Source organism: Canis lupus, chromosome 4 (genome assembly GCF_003254725.2).
Source record: "Canis lupus dingo isolate Sandy chromosome 4, ASM325472v2, whole genome shotgun sequence".
NCBI lineage: Eukaryota > Metazoa > Chordata > Mammalia > Carnivora > Canidae > Canis > Canis lupus.
The window spans coordinates 24,226,788-24,239,235 of NC_064246.1; the positions used below are offsets into that span (position 1 = coordinate 24,226,788).

Consider the following 12,448-nt stretch of genomic DNA (forward strand, 5'->3'; position numbering starts at 1 on the left):
TATATATCCTTTAGAGTCTGATTTTGCTCTGCTGGTATTCTGAGGGAACAGATTTGCAGTATGGTCTTCTGATGCTCTCTGTAGAGAGTGGTTCATATTTGGATGTTCATACCATTGGGCCTACAGTATACTCTCAAAAGCATATTTGATTTCTGCATCATACATATTAAAGCTTGGAAAGATACCAGTATGGATTGAAGAAGTAGTTCACTAAAATATTTCCATCTAGTTGCCCTTTCCCAAATATTCTGACCTGCACAGCATTGACTTTCATCAAGAAACGTATGGTCTCCATGAAGATGGTGGCAGGAGTTTGGGAAACACCATAAGGGCTAGGATACAAAACGATTGATGAATCTTGACATTTTGATGTTTCTGAAAATATTATATTAAAAGAAGAGATGATTAGATGTAAAGGAAAAAAATGTCAGAAGCTCAGGCAGTGAGCTACATTACTACCAAGATAGCAAGGAGAAAATTCTAATCTAATATATGAAAGAGGTTATGGTCTGAAAAGCAATAGATTCCTTTAGGGCAACAGTGCCCAAAGATCTCAAAAGTGCTCAAGGTTAGACTACTGGTGGTCGCAAATTCATGTCACAACCAAATAAAATGGTTATTAAAAGTATTCAGATCTTCCTGAATGTGAAACACAACCTGTAGATACTCTAATCATAAGTCTGTAGTTAGCCCCTTCTCCGAGCTAAATACAAATCCTTGCTTATTGAGAGAGTTGCACTACAGAGTTCAGATTATCAGAACCTAACTTCATATGAAGGAACTTAGGCAATATGACAAATAATCAACTTCAAACAAGTTAAGATTGCCATATTGGTCATCATAATAATTTTCATCCTTGTCTAGTTTGTTTATGCCCTTCTTTCAAGTGGAAATCTTTATTTCTAAGTACCTTTTTTCACTGGCATCTCCTTGAGAAGTATGTTGGATGGTTTTTGGCTGATAGTTGGATCCTGAGATTGTGTGGATATAATGTGTTCTCGTGAGTCAGACTGCAGTTTGGAGGATTCTTCAAGAAAGTCATCTAGAATGGATGGTCCTAAATAGATTAAACTTTAATGAGGAAAGAAACCCCCCCAAAAAAAAAAATAAATAAAAAGAAAAAAAAAGAAAAAAAGAAAGAAAAACCCTTCCTATATTAGATATTAAAAGGTTATTACAGGATATAAAATATCATTATATTCAAAGTATAAGAAGCATATTTCCTTTTTTAAAAAATTTTATTTATTTATGATAGTCACACACAGAGAGAGAGAGAGAGGCAGAGACATAGGCAAAGGGAGAAGCAGGCTCCATGCACTGGGAGCCCGACGTGGGATTCGATCCCGAATCTCCAGGATCGCGCCCTGGGCCAAAGGCAGGCACCAAACCGCTGCGCCACCCAGGGATCCCAGAAGCATATTTCCTAAATATTGCATGAATAAACCTGTTTTATAGACTTTTTATATTTCTTTCTTTTTAAAGATTTTGTTTTTAAGTAATCTCTACACCCAATATGGGCTCAAACGTATAACCCTGAGATCAAGAGTCACATGCTCCACTGACTGAGCCAGCCAGGTGCCCCAGACTTTTTATATTTCTGAATAATTTAAAAAGTTCAAGCCAAATAGACAGCACAGCTTCTATAACTATGACCCCTAGTCCAACCCTGCTGCTAGCCTGAGTCATGATCATGTCAAAGAAATACCTATTACAAAAGCTATTTGCTAAATCCAGAATGTTAAGGATCTAAATGAGAAAGCTAATATATTTTTAGATTAAATTCAAACTCCTGAAGGACAGGAATTCTGTTCTTAGTGTTCAAAAATCACCACTATCATCATTGTCATCATCATCATTAGTGGCTATATTTGAGCATGACTATATGCCAGGAATTGTACTAAAAATTGTACTAATAACTTTAATGTATAATCTCACAAAACATTCACTATGCTCCTTTAAGCAAAGTGAATCACAGAGAAGTTAAATAATTTGCTGAAGCTCTTGAACATGCCTTGCTGCCTTTCAAATAAATAAATGTATGATGAATAAAAATAAAAAGCAATGCCAGGCAGGAAATGACCAGTGCCAGATGACCTCCCAAGAAGAGGTCACCCTCAGCTAGAGCAAAAGATATGGCTTTGAAAGTTGGATAGGTAGAGGGGGAGGTGCGTTTAATACTGAGAGCATGCTATTGGCAAAAAACACAGAAGTAGCAGGCTAATTATATTAGTGGGTATTGAGGGTTTCCTAGAGAAAATTAAGGGAAAGACAGGTCGGAGTTAGACTGTACTGATATTTTAATGCTAGGATTTTTCTTCTGTAGGCAAAAGGAGAAAACAATAGGGTTTTAAACAGAAAAATTAGAAGATGAAAAGTGGTATTTTATGAAGATTAGCAGTGCTTTGTAGCAAGGAGAAAAACAATACAGATGAGGACAAAGAGGTTTTAGTAAGGCTGTCACAACAATCTGGATATTTGGTAATGAAAAGTAGTGTGGAAGCTTAAAGGGAAGATGCAAGGAGCCTTTTTAAAAAGACTTTATTGGGATCCCTGGGTGGCGCAGCGGTTTGGCGCCTGCCTTTGGCCCAGGGCGCGATCCTGGAGACCCGGGATCAAATCCCACATCGGGCTCCCGGTGCATGGAGCCTGCTTCTCCCTCTGCCTGTGTCTCTGCCTCTCTCTCTCTCTCTGTGACTATCATAAATAAATAAAAATTAAAAAAAAAAAAAGACTTTATTTGCTTATGAGAGACATACAGAGAGAGGCAGAGACACAGGCAGAGCCCAATGCAAGACTCAATTCCAGGACTCAGGATCATACCCCAAGCCAAAAGCAGATGCTCAACCCCTGAGCCACTCAGGCATCCCACAAGGAGCATTTTGAAAGAAAACTAGATAGTCTTGAGAATTAACCCACTATAGGGAAGTTCTAGAAGTTCAATCTAGAAAGGAAGAGGAAACAGGAATGACTCTGAGATCATGATCTTGGGTGCTTAATAAAGCAATGTAAAATCAATTTGGGAGATGAGGAGTTGAGTTTACTAGTAGAAATCCAGCTCCTTAAATAAAAAGCAAAAAGAAAGAAAGAAAGAAGGAAAGAAGGAAAGAAAGAAAGAAAGAAAGAAGAAAGAAAGAGAAAGAAAGAAAGAAAGAAAGAAAGAAAGAAAGAGAAAGAAAGAAAGAAAGAAAGAAAGAAAGAAAGAAAGAAAGAAAGAAAGAAAGAAAGAAAATCCAGCTCCTAGGTTCTAGAGGGATGTTAGGGCTAAATATAGAGATTTGAGAGTTATCAGTAAATGGAAAATGTGAGTGCAGGTGAACTCTTAGAAAGTAAACTACATTATTGGGAGATGATTACATGTAATGAGTATAATAAGAGAATCTAACAAAGAAAACCCAAACTGTTGGGAGATGTAGGAGGCAATGCTACACTGTATTTAAGGAAAGAGAATGGTTAAATACTTCAGACTGATGACTGAAGAGTACGTGATGATCCTAATGAAAAATACTAATATTCAATTTTTGAGGTATAATTTATATATAATAAAGTGTTCCCCTTTAAGTATATACTTCAGTGCATTTTAACAAATGTATACATTTAGGTAATCACTATCACAATCAAGATACAAAAGATTTCTAACACCCCAAAAAGCTCTCTTGTGTTCTTTGAAGTTAATCCTCAACTCCCAGCCCAAGGCAACCATTAATCTGCTTTCTGTCAATACAGATTAGTTTTGCCTTTTCTAGAATTTCACTTAAATTGAATCATATAATATGTACTCTTTTGCATCTGGCTTATTCACTTAGCATAATGTTTCTGAGATTTATCCATGTTGTATATAACATGATTTGTTATATGTAACAAACATGATTTGTTTCTTTTTATTGTTGAGTAGTTTTTGATTGTGTAGATATGAGAAAATTTACTATCCCTTCACCTATTGATAGGCAGTTTGATTGTTTCCAGTTTTTGCCTGCTATAAATAAATCTGCTATGAACATTTGTGTACAAATCTTTGCAATGTCTTCATTTCTCTTGGGTAAATAGCTAGGGTGAAATTGCTGGCACATATGTGTTTAACTTGTTTTAAACTGCGGTTTTTCCAAGTGGCTATTACCATATGGCACTCCCACCAAAAATGTTTGAGAGTTCCAGCTACTCTATAACCTTGCCATTGCTTAGTATTATCTTTTTTTTTTAATTAGCTATTCTAGTGGTAAATCACATTGATTTTCAAATGTAAGATCAAACTTCCTTCAATGTTATCTTTTATATATGCTGCTAAAATTTATGGAGTAATATTAATAATTTTTTATGTCCAGGTTCAAGAAGGCTATTGGTGTGTACTCTTCTTGGGATGGATTTGTCTGATTTTGAATATGACAGTGATAATTATGGTCAAACTGTGGGAAGTATTCCGTCTTATATTTTCTAAGTTTATGATAGGAATGGGGTAGGCCTGGAGTTTTCTTTGTCTTGATTATTCAGATTTTCTTTCTTTCTGATTAAGCTTTGTATGTCTGTCAAGGTATTTACATTTCATACAAGTTGTTAAATTTGTTGACATTATTAATAATTTCCCTTATTATCTTTCTAATATCTATAAGATTTGCAGTAGTGTCCCCTCTTTCATTTGTGATATTGGTACTATGTATCTTCTCTTTTTTCTAATCAGATTTATCTATTAATTGATCTTTTCAAAGAATCTACAACTAGCCTCATTAATTTTCTTTATTCTTGTCTATTTTCCATTTCATTGACATCTACTCTGATCTTTATTATTTTTTCCTTTTACTTACTTTGGACTTAATTTATTTCTAGCTTCTTAAGATAGAATCTTGGATAATTGGTTTTAGATCTTTCTTATTTTTTAATAGAGGCATTTAAAGCTATAAATTTCCCTCTGGGAACTAATATAGTTCATCTTACAAATTTTGATTTGTTGGGTTATCATTCAGTTCAAACTATTTTGTGATTTCTTCTTTGATCTATGGGTTATTTAGAAGTGTATTGTTTAATTTACAAATACTTGAGGTTTTCTTATATATCAAGTAGTGAGCTGGTAAATGTTCAACAATTGGCTTTTGAATATGTATGAAGTCTGGTTTGTAGTGTTTGTCTATCATAGCTGATTTCACGCAACCAATGTTATATCACTGAATGCAGAGTTAGGAAGAGCTGCATAAGAGCATACCATTATATTGTATTTCTACATAAGAATACAATTATATATACATAACTTCAACAGCACAGATGATAATAAAATAGTAAAATAATAACGAAAATTATTTTACTTTTTTCAACTAATGCAGAAAAAAATTTGATAAAGTCTAACAGCTGTGAATAAAAAAAATTCCTTGAAAATTAAGAATAGAAAGGATCTCCTTAATTCTATAAATGTTTTTTGACAGAGCTTACAGTATATTTTATATTTAATAGCCGAATTTAAAATTCATTCCCATTGAGATAGGAAAGAAGATACAATTGACCACCATGACTAACATAAAATATATTATTGGAGGTAGTAAGAAAACATAAGTAGTTTGAGAATTGGGAGGGAAAAGGTAACACTAACATTATTGTTATTAGCAGATAATATGATAATCATATTCTAGAAAAAAAAATACAATTAATTATCTACTAGAATCAATAAAAGTCAAACAAGAGACATATACAAATTCAATCTAAAAACAACAGAATACACTAAAATCTAAAATGTCAAAATCGGGCAGCCCCGGTGGCGCCCCGGTTTAGCGCCGCCTGCAGCCGAGGGCATGATCCTGGAGTCCCGGGATCTAGTCCCACGTCAGGCTCTCTGCATGGAGCCTGCTTCTCCCTCTGCCTGTGTCTCTGTCTCTCTCTCTCTCTGCATCTCTATGAATAAATAAATAAATAAAATTTTAAAAACAAATAAAATGTCAAAATCAATAGCATACACTAAAAAATACCAGCAATAACCAATGAGAAAATAAAATTAAAGTAAGGTTCTTTATGGTAGCAGTGTTATCCAAAAGGTTATTATGAATTACTTAAACAGAGCCTCATTGGAGAAAATGCTATAACTTTAATAAAGGACACAGAAGAAGATCTGAGGATATGGAAAGACCTTCCTCATACTTGGATAGAATGATTTAATAACATAGATGTTATCCCTAAAATAATAAGTTCAGTGAGGTCCAAATAAAAACTTCAACTGGATTGTTTATGTACTTGATAAACTCACTATAAAATACATATAGATGAGCCTGTTTTTTTTTTAAGATTTTATTTATTATTCATGAGAGACACACACACAGAGAGAGAGAGAGAGAGAGAGAGAGAGAGAGAGGCAGAGACACAGGCAGAGGGAGAAGCAGGCTCCATGCAGGGAGCACGACATGGGACTTGATCCCGGGTCTCCAGGATCAGGCCCTGGGCTCAAGGCGGTGCTAAACCGCTGAGCCACCCAGGCTGCCCATGAGCCTGTTTTTTAAGCTAATTTGTATTCTTACTAATATTCCTATAAGAGTGGATTTGTAATATATGTTGTCTATAACATTAGAAAATGTTCACATTCATATTTTGAGGTTCTATCTTATTTTAATAGAGAACAGACTTCTCAGAAAATCTTCAGAAGCAGCTTATCACATATCAAACTATTGAAATAAACCCAGTGGGGTTAGATTACTCATCTGTCCATCAAGTGGGACATCTGCATTGACTGGGGGCTTAATGGACTCAGAAGAGGCCTGGAAGTAAATCCTAAAAATGAGCCAATCCCCACTTGAATGGTTACTGGACTAAACCCACCTTTAGTAACCTGAGTTCAGTGCCTGAGGCAGATAAACCACTTTGGCTTGGTTTCATTTTTCTTCTCTTTATTTGTGATGCTCAGATCTAAGATGTGTGTTTCAGACTGTGTACAGGCTTCTCTTTTGTTAGATTAAAAAATTTAGTCCTACTTTTGTATGGACACCTTAGAATATAAAATGACCAAAACAGAAGACTTGCCATTAGATGTTTTTCAGGTGTCAACAGATTTGTGGTAAATCATTTGCCTTTTTTAAAACTTCAACTTCTGCAGTTCAGACAGTAGATTACTCAGTAAAAGTATTAGACATAACTAAGAGGTAAATATTTTTAGTGCATATTAAATAAAATAAAGTGCTCTAAAGAAATTTTTAAAAATAAATATAGATAAATAAAGTCCATTAATAGGCAAGTCAGATATAAAAATGGGAGGCAAGTAAATGGGAGAACCTAATATACCAGATATTAAGGCACACTACAACACCACAGCAATAAAAAGGATATAATATTGTTTTAAGATCAGACCAGTAAGACAGAATAAAAAGCTTGGAGACATATACTTTACAACAAAACAGAAAAGACAGTTGTTTAATAGATAATTTTGAGAAAAATTTTATTTTTCTATATAGAGAAAAATAAAACTGGATGCCTATTTAGCATCACTTTCAAGGATGGAATCCAAATAACCTTGAATATAAAACAAATATAAAGTTAAAGGAAATATGAGGCAAGAAGAACTATTAAAACAAAACTTTAAAGACATAAAACTACAAAGGATATAGGAGAGTTGAATGTATCAACTAATTTAACCTAAAATTCTATAGAATGCTTAACAGCAGCAGAATACACATTCTTTTCAAATGAATATGGAACATTTATCAAGATAGATCCTTTGCTGGATCACAGAACAAATCAAAATAAATTTAAAAGGATTCAAATATGCAAAGTGTGTTTTCTAACCACAATGAAATTAAATTATAGATAAAAAACAAAGATACCTGGAAAATTCCCCATATGTTTAGAAAATTAAAAGTATATAAAACTAAGAAGTCAGGAAATGACAGATGTCAGGAAGGATGCAGAAAAAGGGGAATCCTCTTACACTGTTGGTGGGAATGCAAGCTAGTGAAGCTACTCTGGAAAAAAAACAGTATGGAAGTTCCTCAAAAAATTGAAAATAGAGCTACCCTATAACCCGGCAATTGAACTACTAGGTATTTACCCCAGAGATACAAATGTAGTGACCCAAAGGGGCACCTGAACCCCAATGTTTACAGCAGCAATGTCCACAATAGCCAAACTATGGAAAGAGCTCAGATATCCATTGACAGATAAATATATAGAGGATGATATATATATAGTATGTATATTGTATATATATTGTATATATATTATATATATATATAGTATACACACACTATATATATATATATCATTATCCAGCCATCCCCAAAAAAAGATATCTTGCCATTTGCAATGACATGGGTGGAACTCAAGAGTATTATGCTAAGTAAAACAAGTCAATATGAGAAAGCCAATTATCAGATGATTGCATTCATATATGGAATTTAAGAAATAAAGCAGAAGCACAGGGGAAGGGAGGGAAAAATAAAACAATACAAAAATCAGAGAGGGACACAAACCATAAGAGACTCTTAACATAGGAAACAAAATGAGGTTTGTTGGAGGGGAGGGGAGTGTGAGGAAGGCGTAAATGGGTGATGGACATTAAGGAGAACACATGATGTAATAAGCACTGGGTGTTATATAAGACTTATGAATCACTGAACTCTACCTCTGAAACTAATAATACGCTCACTATATGTTAATTGAATTTAAATAAATTTTTTAAAAATAGAAAAAAATAAAATTAAAAGCACACTGCTAACCCATAGTCCCAGCAATTCAAGTCCTAAGTATTAACCCAAAGAAATGGAAGTGTATGTCTATAAAAATACTTGTAGACAAATATCCATAGCAGCTTTATTTTAATAGTCCCAAACTGGAAACACTCTAAATATCTATCAATAGGTGAATAGATAAACATATTGTAGTATCTCCATATAATGGGATACTATTTAGCAATAAAAAGGGATGAAATACTAATATAGGCAACAGCATGTTTGAATCTCAAAATAGTTGTGCTTAGTGAAAAAAGAACATACTGTGCAATTCTATTTAATTCTAGAAGTTCTAGAGAATTTTGGGAATTTTAGAATTCTAGAAAATTTCTAAAATTTTAGACATGCAAGCTCATTGATGGTGACAGAGAGAGACTTGGTGGTTGGTTGTCTGGAAATGGGAGCCAGAGAAAGAGATTCAAATGGGCACAAGGAGGGATGCCTGGGTGGCTCAGTGGTTGAGCATCTGCCTTTGGCTCAGAGCATGATCTTGGGACTGGGATCGAGTCCCACAGCAGGCTCCTTTTCTCCCTCTGCCTGTGTCTCTGCCTCTCTCTCTCTGTCTCTCTGTCTCTCATTAATAAATAAATAAAATATTTTTAAAAAAATGGCACAAGGAAAGTTTTGGAGATTTGGGGTATGTTCATTAACTTGATTGTGGTGATGTTTTCATGGGTATATTCATACGTCAAACATATAAAACTGTATGTGTTAAATATGTGCAGTTTATGAAATGTCAATTATACCTCAAACTATTAAAAATACATGCACGTAAAATAACAATATGCAATAACACATAAACAAAATAACATATGCAAGAAAGGCATATACATATTAAACAAAGGCACACATATTAAACACATTAGAATGATTGATTTCCTAAAATGGAGGAAAGGAGAATGGCAATGAAGAACAGGGAAAAAGGGAGTGTGTGTGTGTGTGTGTGTGTGTGTGTGTGTGTGTGTTTATAAAAACATGAATAAACTTGAGAATCACAAGGGTGGGAGAGGGTGCCTGGGTGGCACAGTCCACTAAGCATCTGACTCTTGGTTTCACGTGAGGTCATGTTCTCAGCATCTTGAGATCAAGCCTGGCATCTGGCTCCGCGCTCAACGTGGAGTCTGCTTGAGATTCTCTTTCTCCCTCTGCCCCTCCTGCTCATGCTCTCTTTCTAAAATAAAGAAATCAATCTTTAAAAAAAAAGAAAAATAGGGATCCCTGGGTGGCGCAGCGGTTTGGCGCCTGCCTTTGGCCCAGGGCGCGATCCTGGAGACCCGGGATCGAATCCCACGTCGGGCTCCCGGTGCATGGAGCCTGCTTCTCTCTCTGCCTGTGTCTCTGCCCCTCTCTCTCTCTCTCTCTGTGACTATCATGAATAAATAAATAAAATCTTTGAAAAAAAAAAGAAAAATAATCACAGAGATTGAGAATGTTGTTAAAGAAAGTGAGGGGAAAATGAAAGAAATTTACTCTTCTACAATGGTACCCCTCTTATGTATACACAGAAACAGTAAATTCTCTAAGACTAAAAAACCCAAATAGCAACAGTAAAAGCTTCAGACTTTCATTCATATGAATGAGGAATTATTTAGAAGGAGTCTTTCCTGGTATCCCTGGGACAACTCAAAACTCTGTCTACTGATTCATTTGACAATTATTTAACTGGGTGTTATATACCTATTACGTGCCATGTCCTATTCATAAGGCCATTACTTTTCCCAATAGCCACTTATTTCCATTTTCTGGTCCTACCTGCTGGGGCTTCCACCTTAATTGCTGTTGCAGAAGAACCATTAGTGATTCCCCAAGGGCCTAAACTGGATTCTTCTACTTTCCCTCCTTCTTCAATGTACTCAACAGTACCAGTGCTCCTCTGCTTCATTATTTGTGCCTGTAGCATTCGTGCCTGAAGTTGTTTGAAGGCCTCATGAAATGCCATTTCCATTCGAATATCATTGTTTTGAATTTCATAGTACAAACCTGAAAAAATAAAGATGTTGAAATAAATGTGACTAGTTTTCCACCACCATAAACTTAAGAACTGCAACATTTCACTTGTATTTCCCATATTCTTACCAAAGTGTAAGAACGACGTGATGAGCCATTACAGAATGAAAAGAGAAAGTGAGAATCTTATAATGGAAGAAAACACAATCTATATCACAGGAAAATACCATACCAAGTAGAGTCCAGGCTACAACATTAGTTGGTTCCAAGCAAGTAGCATCCTCAAAGAAAATTTCTGCCTGCTCATAGTTCTCCATCAGGACAGCCAGGACACCACAGAGCAACAAGCTGAGAAGAGACCACCAACATAATTAACAGCATGGTCCCATGTCACAGTCATGGAACCAAGAATATTTCATATAAAAGCTTATCTGCTCCTACTCATTCTTCATCTCCCTTTCACCCATACCTTTGGATATGATTCTGGTTGAGAGAAAGGGCTTTTTGAAAACACTCCTGTGCTTTGATGTTGTCCTCAGTTAGAAGGCAGAAGGCACCATAGTCCAGCCAGTGTTCCAGATTCTGTGGCTCCCGGACCAACCTCTATCCCATGAAGCATCAGGAAGACCAAGGTTATTGTAACACTATGTCATATTTTTTATGCACATAATGCCATAAATACTTTAAGTTTATGATAGCAGAAATTAAGTCCTTTTTTTTTGTTTACCACTGAATTCTGAATGTCTAGCACAGTCACTATTCTGGCTCATAGTATGTGGTGAATAAATAATTATTGGAATAATTTTAAAATTAAATCTTCAAGTCATTGCTTCTTAGTGTCAATGTCAATGGTCACCATAAATTCCTCTAACTACTTAGGAACCCAGATTCATTTTATATCAAGCCCTGAGTTTGGCTCCCTGCTCTGTGGGAAGCCTGCTTCTCCCTCTGTTCCTCTTCCTTGCTCGTGTTCTCTCTTGATACTTCTCTCTTTCAAATGAATAAATAAAATCTTTTAAAAATTTGTTTGTAAAAATTAGATTGTGGTGATGGTTGCACAATTCTGTAAATAAACTAAACACCACTGTACACTTTATTTTTTATTGAAGTATAGTTGACGTACAATATTGTATTTATTAAGATACACAACATAGCGATTTGACAATTATATGCATCACAAGATGCTCACCACAAGTATAGTTACCATCTGTCACAATACAAAATTATTATATATTCTCTATGCTATAATTCTCTTATTTATTTTTTATTTATTTATTTATTTATTTATTTAGTGGTTTATTTATTAAACTTATTTCTCTTATAACTGGAAGTTTGTGATTCATTTATTTTATAACTGGAAGTTTGTACCTCTTAATCCCCTTCACCTACTTGCCAATTCCTCCACCCCCCACACAACTCAACACCAAAAAAACAAATAATATGATTAAAAATGGAAAGAGGATCTGAACAGACATTTTTAGAAAGACATACAGATGTCCAAGAGATATGTGAATATATGCTCAACATCACTAATTATCAGGGAAATGTAAATCAAAACCACAAAGAGCTATCACTTCACACCAGTAAGAATAGCTAGTATCAAAAAGGCAAGAAATAGCAAGTGTTGGTGAGGATGTAGAGAAAAAGGAACACTTGTGAACTGTTGGTGGGAATGTAAATTGGTGCAGCCAATATGGAAAACAGTATGGAGGTGCCTTGGGAAATTGAAAATAAACACCATACAACCCAGTAATTCCACTTCTGGGCATTTACTTGAAGAAAACCTAAACAGTAATTTGAAAAGATATGCACCA

General features: G+C 35.0%; 1 protein-coding gene across 11 annotated transcripts in view; it reads right to left on the reverse strand.

Annotated features, from left to right (window-relative positions):
• Positions 1-12,448, reverse strand: part of CFAP70 (cilia and flagella associated protein 70) — a 95,576-nt gene that overhangs the window by 17,339 nt on the left and 65,789 nt on the right. For 10 of the 11 annotated variants that reach the window (XM_025435022.3, XM_025435027.3, XM_025435024.3 and 7 more), the window contains 5 exons: positions 11,104-11,237; positions 10,867-10,982; positions 10,440-10,667; positions 911-1,057; positions 254-375 (listed from right to left, as the gene is read on the reverse strand). In XM_025435022.3, coding sequence (XP_025290807.1) covers positions 254-375; positions 911-1,057; positions 10,440-10,667; positions 10,867-10,982; positions 11,104-11,237 — 747 coding nt within the window. The remainder of the gene's footprint in view (positions 1-253; positions 376-910; positions 1,058-10,439; positions 10,668-10,866; positions 10,983-11,103; positions 11,238-12,448) is intronic. The other variant, XM_025435025.3, reaches the window with a different exon arrangement.